Genomic DNA, 23,006 nt, shown 5'->3' on the forward strand with positions numbered 1-23,006 from the left:
AGCTGAGTAGCCGGCTGTCTCATATCGTCAACTGTCTTTCGTAAAGAGCTGACATTGTCACGCAATTCCTTCCATAAGCTCATCCACTCAGGTGTCGACTCCCTAGGGGGTGACAACTCTATTATAGGCAATTGCTCCGCCTCCATCTCATTTTCCTCCTCAAACATGTCGACACAATCGTACCGACATACCGCACACACACAGGGAATGCTCTGATAGAGGACAGGACCCCACTAGCCCTTTGGGGAGACAGAGGGAGAGTATGCCAGCACACACCAGAGCGCTATATATAGACAGGAATACCACTATATAACGTGCTTTTCCCTTTATAGCTGCTGTTATTATCAAAACTGCGCCAAATTAGTGCCCCCCCTCTCTTTTTTACCCTTTTCTGTAGTGCAGGACTGCAGGGGAGAGTCAGGGAGACGTCCTTCCAGCGGAGCTGTGATGGAAAATGGCGCCCGTGTGCTGAGGAGATAGGCTCCGCCCCCTTCTCGGCGGCCTTTTCTCCCGCTTTTTGGTGAATTCTGGCAGGGGTTAAAATACATCCATATAGCCCTGGGGGTTATATGTGGTGTATTTTCGCCAGCCAAGGTGTTTTACATTGCTGCTCAGGGCGCCCCCCCCCTAGCGCCCTGCACCCTCAGTGACCGGAGTGTGAAGTGTGCCTGAGGAGCAATGGCGCACAGCTGCAGTGCTGTGCGCTACCTTGTTGAAGACTGATGTCTTCTGCCGCCGATTTTTCCGGACCTCTTCTTGCTTCTGGCTCTGTAAGGGGGCCGGCGGTGCGGCTCTGGGACCGGACTCCGAGGCTGGGCCTGTGTTCGGTCCCTCTGGAGCTAATGGTGTCCAGTAGCCTAAGAAGCCCAAGCTGGCTGCAAGCAGGCAGGTTCGCTTCTTCTCCCCTTAGTCCCTCGATGCAGTGAGCCTGTTGCCAGCAGGTCTCACTGAAAATAAAAAACCTAAAACTAAACTTTCACTAAGCAGCTCAGGAGAGCCCCTAGTGTGCACCCTTCTCGGCCGGGCACAAAAATCTAACTGAGGCTTGGAGGAGGGTCATAGGGGGAGGAGCCAGTGCACACCAGGTAGTCCTAAAGCTTTACTTTTGTGCCCAGTCTCCTGCGGAGCCGCTATTCCCCATGGTCCTTACGGAGTTCCCAGCATCCACTAGGACGTCAGAGAAAATATGATCGCAAACTAGAGCCCAACTGGCCATGTACGGAAGAGCAGACAGGCGCCTGTGGGCAGGACGGCCGGCTATACCCGAAGTTTTCCTATGTGGCTCCCTGAATGGCCAAACACCTGGATAGCAGTGCTCTAGTACAATTTACCTGGGTACCAGACCATAAATGTTCCCAAGTGTATTTTATATAAACATACAGAGGGAAGTAAAGGGTTCACTACGGCTGGCCGGCGGTCGGGCTCCCGGCGACCAGCATCCCGGCGCCGGGAGCCCGACCGCCGGCTTACCGACAGCTTGGCGAGCGCAAATGAGCCCCTTGCGGGCTCGCTGCGCTCGCCACGCTACGGGCACGGTGGCGCGCTACGCGCGCCACACTATTTTATTCTCCCTCTATGGGGGTCGTGGACCCCCACGAGGAAAAATAAGTGTCGGTATGCCGGCTGTCGGGCTCCCGGCGCCGGTATACTGAGCGCCGGGAGCCCGACCGCCGGCAAACAGAAGACCACCCGCCAACCTTCAGACAGAGCCTGGGCCCCGCTTCTATATGCTGGTTACCGATTGGCACACATAAGAGTATGATATAGCCAGGACATTAACCAATCGTACACCGCAGACCATGTGACTCAGATGTCCTAACCAATCATACATGCCAGCCCGCATGACTCAGATGTCCTAACCAATCATACATGCCAGGCCATGTGACGCAGATCTCCTAGCCAATCATACACACCACCCTATGTGGCTCAGACGTCCTAGCCAATCATACATGCCAGCCCATGTGACTCAGACATCCTAGCCAATCATACACGCCACCCTATGTGACTCAGATGCCCTAGCCAATCATACATGCCAGGCCATGTGACACAGATCTCCTAACCAATCATACATGCCAGCCCACATGACTCAGACGTCCTAACCAATCATATACACGACAGCCCATGAGGTGGTAATGTGGCAGCTCGCACACAAACTGCAAACTAGGCGTTACATTGTACGTGCTTTATATTTACAAAATCTAAAAAACCTGACAAAGAAGTGACATTGTACAATTATGTTAGAGACATTTCTCTTACTCTCAGGGACTTTAAGAGAGAATATTTCTAATGGGCCCTACAGCTTATCTATGAGAAGAAGAATGATCTCATTAAACTCTCCCCAAAACTGTTTCCTTGTAAAGTTACTGGTTACCTGTGTGACTAAATCCCTCTCAGAGGTTCTATACTATATATATATATATATATATATATATATATATATAGCTGTGGATATAGAGGTTTGGCACTCCTCCTGTAACTTATAGTAGAAATGGCTCCGGTGCCCTGTCCTTTAGAAATATGAACGTAGACAGTGTGTGACTGGCACTCGGTGACTGCCAGTCACACACTGTCTACGTATATATATATATATATATATATATATATATATATATATATATATATAGCAAAGAGAAGTATTCGGCACTCCAGCACTGTGAAGAAAAACAACTTGCTCCGGTGCCCTGCTTGCAGATCGCAGATAGTGAGAACAACAATAGCCGGCACTCATGGAGACTCAAAAATAACTTGACACAGCACAGCAGCTATAGTGAACGTTTCAGGACTAAATCCTTTTATCAAGGATTTAGTCCTGAAACGTTGACTGTAGCTGCTGTGCCAAGTTATTTTTTGAGTCTCCATGAGTGCCGGCTATTGTTGTTCTCAATATATATACATTCATGCATTTGGTAGAAACCCAAATGTTTTATTTGGACCCCCAGGTATCCCAGAATGTCATCTATTACAGAAGATATATAGATGACCTGTTAGTCCTGTGGCGAGGTCCAAAAGAGCAGCTGATAGCCCTGTGGGAAAATCATAATCAAACACAACATGTAGTTCAGTTTACATATGCTATTGATGGCTGCACAGTTAATTATCTTGATGTCACCATTACAAACAAGGATGGATCTCTGGCCACATCTATCTATGTTAAAACCACTGATAGAAACACTTTATTAAACCACCAGAGTTTCCATCCTACCTCCTTGCGCAAAGGATTGCCATATTCGCAATTCCTTAGAGTACGGCGCATCACCTCTGATCCAGAGGAGACTGTAAAAGCCATGGATCGGATGCTATTAAAGTTCGTTGAAAGAGGGTACCCCATGAGGGAATTGGAGAAGACCAAACTTAAAGTGCTGAATATGACTAGAGAACAAACACTAGGTCCGGGTAGAAACAGTAAGAAAACAGGATGCAACAGGCTTCCCTGGGTTAATAAATATACCATAGGGACAGACAGGATAGTTAAAAAAGCCAAAAAGTTATGGCCAATTGTTCAAACAGACCCAGCACTGTCATCCCTATCTGAAACAACCCTGTTACCCAGTCACACACGTGGTCGTAACATAGGTGATTATGTGATCAAGCTTGATATCACCAATCTAACCAAGATTAAGGAATCCCATTTTTTGCGGGCCAAGAATGGTTGCTATAGGTGCCTAGGGTGTGCTACCTGTAACACTTTGATTACGGGGGCCACCTTTAGTCACCCACATACGGGTAAGAAACTTAAGATCCATCACCGGTTGACATGTACCACCACACATGTTATATACATGTTATCCTGCCCATGTGGTCTTGCCTATGTTGGCAAGACCATACTCCAATTTCGGGAAAGGATGGCACTACACCGGAGTGCCATCAAGAAAGCCCACGAAAAGGGCACCAGTGAGCAACCATTCGCACGGCATTGCCTTGCTGCTGGGCACAATGTGGCCAGTATTAGGGCAATATTAATTGATCATGTTCCGACCTCATTACGGGGCGGTAATCGTGACAGGACTTTATTACAGCGAGAATCCAGGTGGATTTATATGCTGGGGACATTGTCGCCCAGAGGATTAAATGAAAACCTGGGCATACAATGTTTTCTGTAATTAGCTAGATATGACATGATCACCTCTGTTTACAACACAGCTGCACGGACAATTGTGATCCACTGCATGACTCCAAAACATTCGAAGATAATCTATAAACAAGTTAAAAAATAAATTAAAAACTACTGAGCCTTTCTTAAAAATATAACTGAGCTTTCAGTACTAATGTTGGTAGTATCATGCTATGTTTTTGCCACGTTTCTGTCAGTGAACTTATTCTCTGAATGGCTGCCTAATGGAGAGTCGTTTTAGCTGCATGTTTATTTAATTAGTAACTGTATGCTTATGTTGATTGTATTGTCATTGCATTGTATTCTAGCTATCGCCCAGCTGCGGCTGGTTGCCATAGCAACTCTCCTGCGACGCGGCGCACCGTGACGTCAGATGACGGCGATGCGGAAGTGTAGCCGGACGGACTGGCGGGCGGTCGCGCCGTGGTGCAGGTGAGTAGGGTTTGTTCTAATGTCTTGTTTGTTGTCTATAAATGTGTGTTAGTTTTGTCTGTAGAGGTTTGTCTGGCCCTGAGGACGGGGTCTAATCCCCGAAACATGTTGGCGCAATAAATCTTTGAACTGCAATTATGAAGTCTGGTTGAGTGCCGCCACCACACTGTTACCTTGCATAGTGGAAGCAAGCTCCCACCAGGAGGGCACCGCAGCAGTTACCACATTTTGAGGGGAGTGCCGGGATTATTTGCTATTTATATATATATATATATATAGCATGCGGCAACCAACAACAACTGGAGGGTGGTATCACATGTAACCATGGGTGATCACATCTCCTCCTGTCTCACTTGCAGAACTATACGCAATGTCCGGCCAATGCTTCAAATTCCAATGAAATCATCTCTAAACTTTATTTCTGGTTCAAACAGTAAGTGCAGATATCCGTTCAGATGGTCGACAATGTTAAGGTCGAAACTCATTAGGCCAACCACTATTGGTCGATATGGAAATTGAAAATGGTCGACATATGAAAAGGTTGACATGAGGTTTTCACATTTTTTGGAACTTTTTGATACTTTACGATCCACGTGGACTACAATTGGGAACGGTAACCTGTGCCGGGCGCAGCAGTAGCAGAGCGAGGCACCTTGCCCAAAGCATGGCGAGCGAACGCGATGCGCTAATTGGGGTTCCCTGTCACTTTACGCAGAAAACAGCACCATTTTTTTTAAATGCACGTCGACCCTTTCATGTGTCTACCATGTCAATGTCGACCAATAGTGGTCGACCTAATGAGTGTCGACCTTAACACTGTCGACCATCCATACCAGAACAGTAAATGCACAGGAGTAATTTAGAACAATCTACTGGATTGTAAGCACAAGGGGTTTCTATAGAACGTCACTGAGGAACAGATACAATCTGCCAGGACATTGCGCTCCTTGGTTTTGCCGATCTCCTCCCACTTACCGGTTTCACTGGTTGGCCGCACAGCAATTGGCTCTGCCAGTTCCGTCTTCCCAGATCTGGTGACCCAGGCTACCTAGAAAAGTAAAGAAGCAGAAAGTCAACTTCCACCTGCAGAAGCAACGCTGTTATTCATCATCTAACAAAGCCAAGGAGTCCGCAGCATGCACCGGCGGGTATAGCCAGATGTACCGGCATGGTGGAACCTGGTACGGCGATCCCATGAGAACAGGGGGGGAGGGGGGGATCTAGTGCCAGGACTGTAATGTGATCCGCTATTTTTGCCAGCATTTCAGAAAGGAAGCCAAAGGAGGTTCTTGTGCTGGAGCTGGAGGTGCTGGCTGGCCCGGTGGGGAACAACAAGAGGCAACACTGACCATCTTGCAACATGTCCTGCGGAGATAAACCTGGTTCTACAGGACACTAGTGTAGGGGCCAAAGCCGGCTTAGTTCCCTCGCCTTTGCTAGACATAGCTGCAGGGAGAGGTGAACACACAATATGGCAATGAGCAGTGTGTAACACAAAACAGTATGTGACAGTATGACCCCACAAATACAGTGTAATGTGGAGCACAGAGAATCCGGTACACACCAGGTATCCAAAAAAAGCCGAAAGGAAAGATTGTCTCTTTGTTGGCGCATGTTGAGAAGTTACATTTAAAATATAACTTTATTAATTCATTTTGTTAAAATTGTATCACGAATTGGAGACAATACATTTACACATATTCAAAAAGTGAACCGAGTGCCGACACTTATTAACCGATTCAATATTTACTAAAAATGGAGAGAAACAGTGTGTATTCAATTCAATATGTCCAGGTAGGGATTATAACTGTTTTGGGGAACCAGTTTATGGTAAATATACAGGAAATCCAATCCACTCTGGAATATTCAAGGTATGATGTTTCCTAACCATCAATTTACGGTAAGTATGTGGGAGAGTATTTAATGATGTCATCACTTTAGAATGCTCGGATTATGGTAAGTATATACGTGTTCGAGACAGGTAAGTACAAATAGAATGTGAGTGTCCCTTTAGGGAATTATTATAATCAAAACAGCATTAATGTATTTCCCATAATATACTGCTGTATATAACATGATCACATTTTCTTGAATAAATTGGTTTCCTACACAAAGTGCATGTATCCTGAGAGCAGGTAAGTATAAGAATACTATAAGTATCTCCTAAAGGAATATTTATAATCCAAATAGTGTCAGTATGTTCCCATAATAAGCTGCAGTTTAATGTGCAACATTCTATTCATTGAGTTTAATAAACCAGTAATTATACAAGATGTCACTATTGAGATAATATAGATACTGATTTATCCAATGTTCTTATAGCTCAGAGTAATTGCAGCATTAATTAGTAGTCATGTGATGTGCGAATACTCATCTATTATTCACAATAATAACGCTGAATGAACATTACTGTACACATCTCTATCATATTGATGCTTCTCCCTCATATACAGGTACATTATAAGGTCTACTAGGCGGATTCTCAGTGTCACCGTATGTCGGTCAGTTCAGGATTCCTTACCCCTCAGTAACATACAGCATGGATAACATGTTATACTGATAATGATATAGTAATAAAGAGCTCAGTATTACTCCTGATAGGTCAGTAACATACAGCATGTATAACATGTTATTCTGATGATGATATAGTAATAAAGAGCTCAGTGTTACTCCTGATAGGTCAGTAACATACAGCATGGATAACATGTTATACTGATAATGATATAGTAATAAAGAGCTCAGTATTACTCCTGATAGGTCAGTAACATACAGCATGAATAACATGTTATACTGATGATGATATAGTAATAAAGAGCTCAGTATTACTCCTGATAGGTCAGTAACATACAGCATGTATAACATGTTATACTGATAATGATATAGTAATAAAGAGCTCAGTATTACTCCTGATAGGTCAGTAACATACAGCATGTATAACATGTTATACTGATGATGATATAGTAATAAAGAGCTCAGTATCACTCCTGATAGGTCAGTAACATACAGCATGTATAACATGTTATTCTGATGATGATATAGTAATAAAGAGCTCAGTATTACTCCTGATAGGTCAGTAACATACAGCATGTATAACATGTTATACTGATGATGATATAGTAATAAAGAGCTCAGTATTACTCCTGATAGGTCAGTAACATACAGCATGTATAACATGTTATACTGATGATGATATAGTAATAAAGAGCTCAGTATTACTCCTGATAGGTCAGTAACATACAGCATGGATAACATGTTATACTGATAATGATATAGTAATAAAGAGCTCAGTGTTACTCCTGATAGATCAGTAACATACAGCATGTATAACATGTTATACTGATAATGATATAGTAATAAAGAGCTCAGTATTACTCCTGATAGGTCAGTAACATACAGCATGTATAACATGTTATACTGATAATGATATAGTAATAAAGAGCTCAGTATTACCCCTGATAGGTCAGTAACATACAGCATGTATAACATGTTATACTGATGATGATATAGTAATAAAGAGCTCAGTGTTACTCCTGATAGGTCAGTAACATACAGCATGTATAACATGTTATACTGATGATGATATAGTAATAAAGAGCTCAGTGTTACTCCTGATAGGTCAGTAACATACAGCATGGATAACATGTTATACTGATAATGATATAGTAATAAAGAGCTCAGTATTACCCCTGATAGGTCAGTAACATACAGCATGTATAACATGTTATACTGATGATGATGATATAGTAATAAAGAGCTCAGTATTACTCCTGATAGGTCAGTAACATGCAGCATGTATAACATGTTATACTGATAATGATATAGTAATAAAGAGCTCAGTATTACTCCTGATAGGTCAGTAACATACAGCATGTATAACATGTTATACTGATGATGATATAGTAATAAAGAGCTCAGTGTTACTCCTGATAGGTCAGTAATATACAGCATGTATAACATGTTATACTGATAATGATATAGTAATAAAGAGCTCAGTATTACTCCTGATAGGTCAGTAACATACAGCATGTATAACATGTTATACTGATGATGATATAGTAATAAAGAGCTCAGTATTACTCCTGATAGGTCGGTAACATACAGCATGTATAACATGTTATACTGATAATGATATAGTAATAAAGAGCTCAGTATTACTCCTGATAGGTCAGTAACATACAGCATGTATAACATGTTATACTGATGATGATATAGTAATAAAGAGCTCAGTGTTACTCCTGATAGGTCAGTAATATACAGCATGTATAACATGTTATACTGATAATGATATAGTAATAAAGAGCTCAGTATTACTCCTGATAGGTCAGTAACATACAGCATGTATAACATGTTATACTGATGATGATATAGTAATAAAGAGCTCAGTATTACTCCTGATAGGTCAGTAACATACAGCATGTATAACATGTTATACTGATGATGATATAGTAATAAAGAGCTCAGTGTTACTCCTGATAGGTCAGTAACATACAGCATGTATAACATGTTATACTGATGATGATATAGTAATAAAGAGCTCAGTATTACTCCTGATAGGTCAGTAACATACAGCATGTATAACATGTTATACTGATAATGATATAGTAATAAAGAGCTCAGTATTACTCCTGATAGGTCAGTAACATACAGCATGTATAACATGTTATACTGATAATGATATAGTAATAAAGAGCTCAGTATTACCCCTGATAGGTCAGTAACATACAGCATGTATAACATGTTATACTGATGATGATGATATAGTAATAAAGAGCTCAGTATTACTCCTGATAGGTCAGTAACATACAGCATGTATAACATGTTATACTGATGATGATATAGTAATAAAGAGCTCAGTATTACTCCTGATAGGTCAGTAACATACAGCATGTATAACATGTTATACTGATGATGATATAGTAATAAAGAGCTCAGTATTACTCCTGATAGGCCAGTAACATACAGCATGTATAACATGTTATACTGATAATGATATAGTAATAAAGAGCTCAGTGTTACTCCTGATAGGTCAGTAACATACAGCATGTATAACATGTTATACTGATAATGATATAGTAATAAAGAGCTCAGTATTACTCCTGATAGGTCAGTAACATACAGCATGTATAACATGTTATACTGATAATGATATAGTAATAAAGAGCTCAGTATTACTCCTGATAGGTCAGTAATATACAGCATGTATAACATGTTATACTGATGATGATATAGTAATAAAGAGCTCATGGTTACTCCTGATAGGTCAGTAACATACAGCATGGATAACATGTTATACTGATAATGATATAGTAATAAAGAGCTCAGTGTTACTCCTGATAGGTCAGTAATATACAGCATGTATAACATGTTATACTGACGATGATATAGTAATAAAGAGCTCAGTATTACTCCTGATAGGTCAGTAATATACAGCATGTATAACATGTTATACTGATAATGATATAGTAATAAAGAGCTCAGTATTACTCCTGATAGGTCAGTAACATACAGCATGTATAACATGTTATACTGATGATGATATAGTAATAAAGAGCTCAGTATTACTCCTGATAGGTCGGTAACATACAGCATGTATAACATGTTATACTGATAATGATATAGTAATAAAGAGCTCAGTATTACTCCTGATAGGTCAGTAACATACAGCATGTATAACATGTTATACTGATGATGATATAGTAATAAAGAGCTCAGTATTACTCCTGATAGGTCGGTAACATACAGCATGTATAACATGTTATACTGATAATGATATAGTAATAAAGAGCTCAGTGTTACTCCTGATAGGTCAGTAACATACAGCATGTATAACATGTTATACTGATGATGATATAGTAATAAAGAGCTCAGTGTTACTCCTGATAGGTCAGTAACATACAGCATGTATAACATGTTATACTGATGATGATATAGTAATAAAGAGCTCAGTATTACTCCTGATAGATCAGTAACATACAGCATGTATAATAAGAATTTACTTACCGATAATTCTATTTCTCGGAGTCCGTAGTGGATGCTGGGGTTCCTGAAAGGACCATGGGGAATAGCGGCTCCGCAGGAGACAGGGCACAAAAAAGTAAAGCTTTACTAGGTCAGGTGGTGTGCACTGGCTCCTCCCCCCATGACCCCCCTCCAGACTCCAGTCAGGTACCGTGCCCGGACGAGCATACACAATAAGGGAGGCATTTTGAATCCCGGGTAAGACTCATACCAGCCACACCAATCACACCGTACAACTTGTGATCTAAACCCAGTTAACAGTATGACAACAGAAAGGGCCTCTTAAAGATGGCTCCTTAACAATAACCCGAATTAGTTAACAATAACTATGTACAAGTATTGCAGATAATCCGCACTTGGGATGGGCGCCCAGCATCCACTACGGACTCCGAGAAATAGAATTATCGGTAAGTAAATTCTTATTTTCTCTATCGTCCTAAGTGGATGCTGGGGTTCCTGAAAGGACCATGGGGATTATACCAAAGCTCCCAAACGGGCGGGAGAGTGCGGATGACTCTGCAGCACCGAATGAGAGAACTCCAGGTCCTCCTTTGCCAGGGTATCAAATTTGTAAAATTTTACAAACGTGTTCTCCCCCGACCACGTAGCTGCTCGGCAGAGTTGTAATGCCGAAACCCCTCGGGCAGCCGCCCAAGATGAGCCCACCTTCCTTGTGGAGTGGGCTTTTACAGTTTTTTAGGCTGTGGCAGGCCTGCCACAGAATGTGCAAGTTGAATTGTGTTACAAATCCAACGAGCAATCGACTGCTTAGAAGCAGGTGCGCCCAACTTGTTGGGTGCATACAATATAAACAGCGAGTCAGATTTTCTGACTCCAGCCGTCCTTGCAATGTATATTTTTAAGGCTCTGACAACGTCCAACAACTTGGAGTCCTCCAAGTCGCTAGTGGCCGCAGGCACCACAATAGGTTGGTTCAGATGAAATGCTGATACCACTTTAGGGAGAAAATGCGGACGAGTCCGCAGTTCTGCCCTATCCGAATGGAAGATTAGATAAGGACTTTTATAAGATAAAGCCGCCAATTCAGATACTCTCCTGGCAGAGGCCAGGGCTAGTAACATAGTCACTTTCAATGTGAGATATTTCAAATCCACCTTTTTCAATGGTTCAAACCAATGGGATTTGAGGAAATCTAAAACTACATTTAGATCCCACGGTGCCACCGGAGGCACCACAGGAGGCTGTATATGCAGTACTCCCTTGACAAAAGTCTGGACCTCAGGGACAGAGGCCAATTCTTTTTGGAAGAATATTGACAGGGCCGAAATTTGAACCTTAATGGATCCCAATTTGAGACCCATAGATAATCCTGATTGCAGGAAATGTAGGAAACGACCCAGTTGGAATTCCTCCGTCGGAACCCTCCGATCCTCGCACCACGCTACATATTTTCGCCAAATGCGGTGATAATGTTTCACGGTGACTTCCTTCCGTGCCTTAATCAAGGTAGGAATGACTTCTTCTGGAATGCCTTTCCCTTTTAGGATCTGGCGTTCAACCGCCATGCCGTCAAACGCAGCCGCGGTAAGTCTTGAAAAAGACAGGGACCCTGCTGTAGCAGGTCCCTTCTCAGAGGTAGAGGCCACGGTTCGTCCGTGAGCATCTCTTGAAGTTCCGGATACCAAGTCCTTCTCGGCCAATCCGGAACCACTAGTATTGTTCTTACTCTTCTTTGCCGTATGATCTTCAATACCTTTGGTATGAGCGGCAGAGGAGGAAACACATACACTGACTGGTACACCCAAGGAGTTACCAGTGCGTCCACAGCTATTGCCTGTGGATCTCTTGACCTGGCGCAATATTTGTCCAGTTTCTTGTTGAGGCGAGACGCCATCATGTCTACAATTGGTCTTTCCCAACGGTCTATTAACATGTTGAAGACTTCTGGATGTAGACCCCACTCTCCCGGATGAAGATCGTGTCTGCTGAGGAAGTCTGCTTCCCAGTTGTCCACGCCCGGGATGAACACTGCTGACAGTGCTATCACGTGATTCTCCGCCCAGCGAAGAATCTTGGCAGCTTCTGCCATTGCACTCCTGCTTCTTGTGCCGCCCTGCCTGTTTACATGGGCGACCGCCGTGATGTTGTCCGACTGAATCAACACCGGCTTTCCTTGCAGGAGAAGTTCCGCCTGGCTTAGAGCATTGTAGATTGCTCTTAGTTCCAGAATGTTTATGTGAAGAGACTTTTCCAGACTCGTCCATACTCCCTGGAAGTTTCTTCCTTGTGTGACTGCTCCCCAGCCTCTCAGGCTGGCGTCCGTGGTCACCAGGATCCAATCCTGAATGCCGAATCTGCGGCCTTCTAATAGGTGAGCCTTCTGCAACCACCACAGAAGTGACACCCTTGTCTTTGGTGACAGGGTTATTCGCAGGTGCATCTGCAGATGCGACCCTGACCATTTGTCCAACAGATCCCTTTGGAATATTCTTGCATGGAATCTGCCGAATGGAATTGCTTCGTAAGAAGCCACCATTTTTCCCAGGACTCTTGTGCATTGATGTACTGACACTTTTCCTGGTTTTAGGAGGTTCCTGACCAGATCGGATAACTCCTTGGCTTTTTCCTCTGGAAGGAAAACCTTTTTCTGAACCGTGTCCAGAATCATTCCTAGGAACAGCAGACGAGTTGTCGGGATTAAATGGGATTTTGGAATATTCAGAATCCACCCGTGTTGTCTTAGCACCTCTTGAGATAGTGCTAAAGCTGTCTCCAGCTGTTCTCTGGACCTTGCCCTTATTAGGAGATCGTCCAAGTATGGGATAACTAATACGCCTTTTCTTCGAAGAAGAATCATCATCTCGGCCATTACCTTGGTAAAGACCCGAGGCGCCGTGGACAATCCGAACGGCAGCGTCTGAAACTGATAGTGACAGTTTTGAACAATGAACCTGAGGTACCCCTGGTGTGCGGGGTAAATCGGAACGTGTAGATACGCATCCTTGATGTCCAAGGATACCATAAAGTCCCCTTCTTCCAGGTTCGCTATCACTGCTCTGAGTGACTCCATCTTGAACTTGAACTTTTTTATGTAGAGGTTCAAGGACTTCAGATTTAGAATAGGCCTTACCGAGCCATCCGGCTTCGGTACCACAAATAGAGTGGAATAATACCCCTTTCCTTGTTGTAATAGGGGTACTTTGACTATCACCTGCTGAGCGTACAGCTTGTGAATGGCTTCCAACACCCTCTCCCTTTCGGAAGAGACGGTTGGTAAGGCAGACTTCAGGAAACGATGAGGAGGATCCGTCTCTAATTCCAACCTGTACCCCTGAGATATTATCTGCAGGATCCAGGGGTCTACCTGCGAGTGAGCCCACTGCGCGCTGTAATTTTTGAGACGGCCCCCCACTGTCCCCGAGTCCGCTTGAGAGGCCCCAGCGTCATGCTGAGGTTTTTGCAGGAGCCGGGGAGGGCTTCTGTTCCTGGGAAGGAGCTGCCTGTTGGTGTCTCTTCCCTCTTCCTCTGCCTCGTGGCAGGTACGACAAGCCCTTTGCTCTCTTATTTTTGTAGGAGCGAAAAGGCTGCGGTTGAAAGGTCGGTGCCTTTCTCTGTTGGGGAGTGACTTGAGGTAAAAAAGTGGATTTCCCGGCAGTAGCCGTGGCCACCAAGTCTGATAGACCAACTCCAAATAACTCCTCCCCTTTATACGGCAAAACCTCCATGTGACGTTTTGAATCCGCATCGCCTGTCCACTGTCGTGTCCATAAGGCTCTTCTGGCTGAAATGGACATAGCACTCACCCGAGATGCCAGTGTGCAAATATCCCTCTGTGCATCACGCATATAGATAAATGCATCCTTTATTTGTTCTAACGACAGTAAAACATTGTCCCTATCTAGGGTATCAATATTTTCAATCAGGGATTCTGACCAAACTACTCCAGCACTGCACATCCAGGCAGTTGCTATAGCTGGTCGTAGTATAACACCTGCATGTGTGTATATATTCTTTTGAATAACTTCCATCTTTCTATCTGATGGATCCTTAAGTGCGGCCGTCTCAGGAGAGGGTAACGCCACTTGTTTGGATAAGCGTGTGAGCGCCTTGTCCACCTTAGGGGGTGTTTCCCAGCGCGCCCTAACCTCTGGCGGGAAAGGGTATAATGCCAATAACTTTTTTGAAATTATCAACTTTTTATCAGGAGCAACCCACGCTTCATCACACACGTCATTTAATTCTTCTGATTCAGGAAAAACTGTTTGTAGTTTTTTCACACCATACATAATACCCTGTTTTACGGTATCTGTAGTATCAGCTAAATGTAACGTCTCCTTCATTGCCAAAATCATATAACGTGTGGCCCTACTGGAAAATACGTTTGAATTTCTACCGTCGTCACTGGAATCAGTGCCCGTGTCTGGGTCTGTGTCGACCGACTGAGGCAAAGGGCGTTTTACAGCCCCTGACGGTGTTTGAGGCGCCTGGACAGGCATTAATTGATTGTCCGGCCGCCTCATGTCCTCAACTGACTGTTTAAGGGAAGATAAACCATCACGTAATTCCACAAATAAAGGCATCCATTCTGGTGTCGACCCCCTGGGGGGTGACATCTGCATATTTGGCAATTGCTCCGCCTCCACACCAATATCGTCCTCATACATGTCGACACCACGTACCGACACACACCGCAAACTCACAGGGAATGTTCTAATGAAGACAGGACCCACTAGCCCTTTTGGGGAGACAGAGGGAGAGTCTGCCAGCACACACCACAAAGCGCTATATATACAAGGGATATCCTTATATTAAGTGCTCCCTTATAGCTGCTTTAATATATATATATATAGCCATTAATGTGCCCCCCCTCTCTGTTTTACCCTGTTTCTGTAGTGCAGTGCAGGGGAGAGACCTGGGAGCCGTTCTGACCAGCGGAGCTGTGACAGAAAATGGCGCCGTGTGCTGAGGAGATAGGCCCCGCCCCTTTTTCGGCGGGTTCTTCTCCCGCTATTTTTCCAGTCAGGCAGGGGTTAAATATCTCCATATAGCCCCTATGGGCTATATGTGAGGTATTTTTAGCCTTGTATAAGGTTTATATTTGCCTCTCAGAGCGCCCCCCCCCAGCGCTCTGCACCCTCAGTGACTGCCCAGTGAAGTGTGCTGAGAGGAAAATGGCGCACAGCTGCAGTGCTGTGCGCTACCTTATGAAGACTGAGGAGTCTTCAGCCGCCGGTTTCCGGACCTCTTCACGCTTCAGCATCTGCAAGGGGGTCGGCGGCGCGGCTCCGGGACCGGACTCCACGGCTGGGCCTGTGTTCGATCCCTCTGGAGCTAATGGTGTCCAGTAGCCAAGCAGCAAATCCACTCTGCATGCAGGTGAGTTTACTACTTTCCCCCTAAGTCCCACTTTCTCTAAGCAGCTCTTTAGGAGAGCCACCTAGATTGCACCCTTTCTCGTTCGGGCACAAAATCTAACTGGAGTCTGGAGGGGGGTCATGGGGGGAGGAGCCAGTGCACACCACCTGACCTAGTAAAGCTTTACTTTTTTGTGCCCTGTCTCCTGCGGAGCCGCTATTCCCCATGGTCCTTTCAGGAACCCCAGCATCCACTTAGGACGATAGAGAAAACATGTTATACTGATGATGATATAGTAATAAAGAGCTCAGTGTTACTCCTGATAGGTCAGTGACATACAGCATGTATAACATGTTATACTGATGATGATATAGTAATAAAGAGCTCAGTATTACTCCTGATAGGTCAGTGACATACAGCATGTATAACATGTTATACTGATGATGATATAGTAATAAAGAGCTCAGTATTACTCCTGATAGGTCAGTAACATACAGCATGTATAACATGTTATTCTGATGATGATATAGTAATAAAGAGCTCAGTATTACTCCTGATAGGTCAGTAACATACAGCATGTATAACATGTTATACTGATGATGATATAGTAATAAAGAGCTCAGTATTACTCCTGATAGGTCAGTAACATACAGCATGGATAACATGTTATACTGATAATGATATAGTAATAAAGAGCTCAGTGTTACTCCTGATAGATCAGTAACATACAGCATGTATAACATGTTATACTGATAATGATATAGTAATAAAGAGCTCAGTATTACTCCTGATAGGTCAGTAACATACAGCATGTATAACATGTTATACTGATAATGATATAGTAATAAAGAGCTCAGTATTACTCCTGATAGGTCAGTAACATACAGCATGTATAACATGTTATACTGATGATGATATAGTAATAAAGAGCTCAGTATTACTCCTGATAGGTCAGTAACATACAGCATGTATAACATGTTATACTGATGATGATATAGTAATAAAGAGCTCAGTGTTACTCCTGATAGGTCAGTAACATACAGCATGTATAACATGTTATACTGATGATGATATAGTAATAAAGAGCTCAGTGTTACTCCTGATAGGTCAGTAACATACAGCATGTATAACATGTTATACTGATAATGATATAGTAATAAAGAGCTCAGTATTACTCCTGATAGGTCAGTAACATACAGCATGTATAACATGTTATACTGATAATGATATAGTAATAAAGAGCTCAGTATTACTCCTGATAGGTCAGTAACATACAGCATGTATAACATGTTATACTGATAATGATATAGTAATAAAGAGCTCAGTATTACCCCTGATAGGTCAGTAACATACAGCATGTATAACATGTTATACTGATGATGATGATATAGTAATAAAGAGCTCAGTATTACTCCTGATAGGTCAGTAACATACAGCATGTATAACATGTTATACTGATGATGATATAGTAATAAAGAGCTCAGTATTACTCCTGATAGGTCAGTAACATACAGCATGTATAACATGTTATACTGATGATGATATAGTAATAAAGAGCTCAGTATTACTCCTGATAGGCCAGTAACATACAGCATGTATAACATGTTATACTGATAATGATATAGTAATAAAGAGCTCAGTATTACTCCTGATAGGTCAGTAACATACAGCATGTATAACATGTTATACTGATAATGATATAGTAATAAAGAGCTCAGTATTACTCCTGATAGGTCAGTAATATACAGCATGTATAACATGTTATACTGACGATGATATAGTAATAAAGAGCTCAGTATTACTCCTGATAGGTCAGTAATATACAGCATGTATAACATGTTATACTGATAATGATAATAAGAATTTACTTACCGATAATTCTATTTCTCGGAGTCCGTAGTGGATGCTGGGGTTCCTGAAAGGACCATGGGGAATAGCGGCTCCGCAGGAGACAGGGCACAAAAGTAAAGCTTTTACAGGTCAGGTGGTGTGTACTGGCTCCTCCCCCTATGACCCTCCTCCAGACTCCAGTTAGGTACTGTGCCCGGACGAGCGTACACAATAAGGGAGGATTTTGAATCCCGGGTAAGACTCATACCAGCCACACCAATCACACCGTACAACTTGTGATCTAAACCCAGTTAACAGTATGATAACAGAGGAGCCTCTGAAAGATGGCTTCCTAAACAATAACCCGAATTAGTTAACAATAACTATGTACAAGTATTGCAGATAATCCGCACTTGGGATGGGCGCCCAGCATCCACTACGGACTCCGAGAAATAGAATTATCGGTAAGTAAATTCTTATTTTCTCTATCGTCCTAAGTGGATGCTGGGGTTCCTGAAAGGACCATGGGGATTATACCAAAGCTCCCAAACGGGCGGGAGAGTGCGGATGACTCTGCAGCACCGAATGAGAGAACTCCAGGTCCTCCTTTGCCAGGGTATCAAATTTGTAAAAATTTACAAACGTGTTCTCCCCTGACCACGTAGCTGCTCGGCAGAGTTGTAATGCCGAGACCCCTCGGGCAGCCGCCCAAGATGAGCCCACCTTCCTTGCGGAATGGGCCTTAACAGATTTAGGCTGTGGCAGGCCTGCCACAGAATGTACAAGTTGAATTTTGTTACAAAACCAACGAGCAATCGACTGCTTAGAAGCAGGTGCACCCAACTTGTTGGGTGCATACAGTATAAACAGCGAGTCAGATTTTCTGACTCCAGCCGTCCTTTAAATGTATATTTTTAAGGCTCTGACAACGTCCAACAACTTGGAGTCCTTCAAGTCGTCTGTAGCCGCAGGCACTACAATAGGCTGGTTCAGGTGAAACGCTGATACCACCTTAGGGAGAAAATGCGGACGCGTCCGCAGCTCTGCCCTATGTCGAATGGAAAATTAAATAAGGGCTTTTATAAGACAAAGCCGCCAGTTCAGATACTCTCCCGGCCGAAGCCAGGGCCAGTAACATAGTCACTTTCCATGTGAGATATTTCAAATCCACATTCTTTAGTGGTTCAAACCAATTGGATTTGAGGAAATCTAAAACTACATTTAGATCCCACGGTGCCACCTTAGGCACCACAGGAGGCTGTATATGCAGTACTCCTTTGATAAAAATCTGGACCTCAGGGACTGAGGCCAATTCTTTGTGGAAGAATATTGATAGGGCCGAAATTTGAACCTTAATAGATCCCAATTTGAGACCCATAGACAATCCTGATTGCAGGAAATGTAGGAAAACGACCCAGTTGAAATTCCTCCATCGGAGCACTCCGCTGCTCGCACCACGCAACATGTTTTCGCCAAATACGGCGATAATGCTTCGCGGTGACTTCCTTCCTTGCCTTTATCAAGGTAGGAATGACTTCTTCTGGAATGCCTTTTCCTTTTAGGATCTGGCATTCAACGCCATGCCGTCAAACGCAGCCGCGGTAAGTCTTGAAAAAGACAAGGACCCTGCTGAAGCAGGTCCCTTCTCAGAAGTAGAGGCCACGGATCGTCCGTGACCATCTCTTGAAGTTCCGGGTACCAAGTCCTTCTTGGCCAATCCGGAGCCACTAGTCTTACTCCTCTTTGCCGTATAATCCTCAATACCTTTGGTATGAGAGGCAGAGGAGGAAACACATATACCGACTGGTACACCCAAGGTGTTACCAGCGCGTCCACAGCTATTGCCTGCGGATCTCTTGACCTGGCGCAATACCTGTCCAGTGTTTTGTTGAGGCGAGACGCCATCATGTCCACCATTGGTTTTACCCAACGGTTTAATAGCATGTGGAAAACTTCTGGATGAAGTCCCCACTCTCCCGGGTGAAGGTCGTGTCTGCTGAGGAAGTCTGCTTCCCAGTTGTCCACGCCCGGGATGAATACTGCTGACAGTGCTATCACGTGATTCTCCGCCCAGCGAAGGATCCTGGCAGCTTCTGCCATTGCCCTCCTGCTTCTTGTGCCGCCCTGTCTGTTTACATGGGCGACTGCCGTGATGTTGTCTGACTGGATCAACACCGGTCTTCCTTGAAGCAGAGGTTCCGCCTGGCTTAGAGCATTGTAGATTGCTCTTAGTTCCAGAATGCTTATGTGAAGAGACTTTTTCAGGCTCGACCACACTCCCTGGAAATTTCTTCCCTGTGTGACTGCTCCCCAGCCTCTCAGGCTGGCATCCGTGGTCACCAGGATCCAATCCTGTATGCCGAATCTGCGGCCCTCCAATAGATGAGCCTCCTGCAACCACCACAGAAGGGATACCCATGTCCTCGGCGACAGGGTTATCCGCAGGTGCATCTGAAGATGCGACCCTGACCATTTGTCCAACAGATCCCTTTGCATGGAATCTGCCGAAAGGGATTGCTTCGTAAGAAGCTACCATTTTTTCCCAGGACTCTTGTGCATTGATGTACAGACACCTTTCCTGGTTTTAGGAGGTTCCTGACCAGGTCAGATAACTCCTTGGCTTTTTCTTCGGGAAGAAAAACCTTTTTCTGAACTGTGTCCAGAATCATCCCCAGGAACAGCAGACGAGTTGTCGGCATTAATTGGGATTTTGGAATATTCAGAATCCATCCGTGCTGCTTTAGCACCTCTTGAGATAGTGCTAAACCCATCTCTAGCTGTTCTCTGGACCTTGCCCTTATTAGGAGATCGTCCAAGTATGGGATAATTAATACGCCTTTTCTTCGAAGAAGAAATATTATCTCGGCCATTACCTTTGTAAAGACCCGAGGTGCCGTGGACAAACCAAACGGCAGCGTCTGAAACTGATAGTGACAGTTTTGTACAACGAACCTGAGGTACCCCTGGTGTGAGGGGTAATTGGAACGTGGAGATACGCATCCTTGATGTCCAAGGATACCATAAAGTCCCCTTCTTCCAGGTTCGCTATCACTGCTCTGAGTGACTCCATCTTGAACTTGAACTTCTTTATGTATAGGTTCAAGGACTTCAGATTTAGAATAGGCCTTACCGAGCCATCCGGCTTCGGTACCACAAATAGAGTGGAATAATACCCCTTCCCTTGTTGTAGAAGAGGTACCTTGACTATCACCTGCTGAGAATACAGCTTGTGAATGGCTTCCAAAACCGTCTCCCTTTCTGAGGGGGACGTTGGTAAAGCAGACTTCAGGAAACGGCGAGGTGGCTCTGTCTCTAATTTCAACCTGTACCCCTGAGATATTATCTGCAGGATCCAGGGATTTACCTGCGAGTGAGCCCACTGCGCGCTGTAATTTTTGAGACGACCGCCTACCGCCCCCGAGTCCGCTTGCGAAGCCCCAGCGTCATGCTGAGGCTTTTGTAGAAGCCGGGGAGGGCTTCTGTTCCTGGGAAGGAGCTGCCTGTTGCTGTCTCTTCCCTCGTCCTCTGCCTCGTGGCAGATATGAATAGCCCTTTGCTCTCTTATTTTTAAAGGAACGAAAGGGCTGCGGTTGAAAGGTCGGTGCCTTTTTCTGTTGGGGAGTGACTTGAGGTAGAAAGGTGGATTTCCCGGCCGTAGCCGTGGCCACCAAATCCGATAGACCGACCTCAAATAACTCCTCTACGCATCGCCTGTCCACTGTCGTGTCCATAAAGCTCTTCTGGCCGAAATGGACATAGCACTTACCCGTGATGCCAGTGTGCAGATATCTCTCTGTGCATCACGCATATAAAGAAATGCATCCTTTATTTGTTCTAACGACAGTAAAATATTGTCCCTGTCCAGGGTATCAATATTTTCGATCAGGGACTCTGACCAAACTACCCCAGCACTGCACATCCAGGCAGTCGCAATAGCTGGTCGTAGTATAACACCTGCATGTGTGTATATACCTTTTTGGATATTTTCCATCCTCCTATCTGATGGATCTTTAAGTGCGTCCGTCTCAGGAGAGGGTAACGCCACTTGTTTTGATAAGCGTGTTAGCGCTTTGTCCACCCTAGGAGGTGTTTCCCAGCGCTCCCTAACCTCTGGCGGGAAAGGGTATAAAGCCAATAACTTCTTTGAAATTAGCAGTTTTTTTATCGGGGCACCCCACGCTTCATCACACACGTCATTTAATTCTTCTGATTCGGTAAAAACTACTGGTAGTTTTTTCACACCCCACATAATACCCTGTTTAGTGGTACCTGTAGTATCAGCTAAATGTAACATCTCCTTTATTGCCAAAATCATATAACGTGTGGCCCTACTGGAAAATACGGTTGATTCGTCACCTTCACCACCGGAATCAGTGCCTGTGTCTGGGTCTGTGTCGACCGACTGAGGCAAGGGACGTTTTACAGCCCCTGACGGTGTTTGAGGCGCCTGGACAGACACTAATTGAGTGTCCGGCCGCCTCATGTCGGCAAACGACTGCTTAAGCGAGTTGACGCTATCCCGTAATTCCACAAATAAAGGCATCCATTCTGGTGTCGACCCCCTAGGAGGTGACATCCTCATATTTGGCAATTGCTCCGCCTCCACACCAATAACGTCCTCATACATGTCGACACACACGTACCGACACACAGCAGACACACAGGGAATGCTCTATACGAAGACAGGACCCACTAGCCCTTTGGGGAGACAGAGGGAGAGTCTGCCAGCACACACCAAAAAGCGCTATATATGACAGGGATAGCCTTATGATTAAGTGCTCCCTTATAGCTGCTTTTATATTAATATATTGCCATTTATTCTGCCCCCCCTCTCTGTTATACCCTGTTTCTGTAGTGCAGTGCAGGGGAGAGACCTGGGAGCCTTCCTGACCAGCGGAGCTGTGACAGAAAATGGCGCCGTGTGCTGAGGAGATAGGCCCCGCCCCTTTTTCGGCGGGCTCGTCTCCCGCTATTTAGTACATTTAGGCAGGGGTAAATATCTCCATATAGCCTCTGGGGCTATATGTGAGGTATTTTTAGCCTTTTTAAAGGTTTTCATTTGCCTCCCAGGGCGCCCCCCCCCAGCGCCCTGCACCCTCAGTGACTGCCGTGTGAAGTGTGCTGAGAGGAAAATGGCGCACAGCTGCAGTGCTGTGCGCTACCTTAAGAAGACTGCAGGAGTCTTCAGCCGCCGATTCTGGACCTCTTCTTGCTTCAGCATCTGTGAGGGGGCCGGCGGCGTGGCTCCGGTGACCATCCAGGCTGTACCTGTGATCGTCCCTCTGGAGCTTCATGTCCA

At 44.4% G+C, this 23,006-nt stretch overlaps 1 protein-coding gene across 5 annotated transcripts in view; it reads right to left on the reverse strand.

Annotated features, from left to right (window-relative positions):
* Positions 1-23,006, reverse strand: part of EPRS1 (glutamyl-prolyl-tRNA synthetase 1) — a 362,185-nt gene that overhangs the window by 146,217 nt on the left and 192,962 nt on the right. For all 5 annotated transcript variants that reach the window (XM_063919127.1, XM_063919126.1, XM_063919129.1 and 2 more), the window contains one exon: positions 5,519-5,591. In XM_063919127.1, coding sequence (XP_063775197.1) covers positions 5,519-5,591 — 73 coding nt within the window. The remainder of the gene's footprint in view (positions 1-5,518; positions 5,592-23,006) is intronic.

Source organism: Pseudophryne corroboree, chromosome 4 (genome assembly GCF_028390025.1).
Source record: "Pseudophryne corroboree isolate aPseCor3 chromosome 4, aPseCor3.hap2, whole genome shotgun sequence".
In the NCBI taxonomy this organism is placed as follows: domain Eukaryota; kingdom Metazoa; phylum Chordata; class Amphibia; order Anura; family Myobatrachidae; genus Pseudophryne; species Pseudophryne corroboree.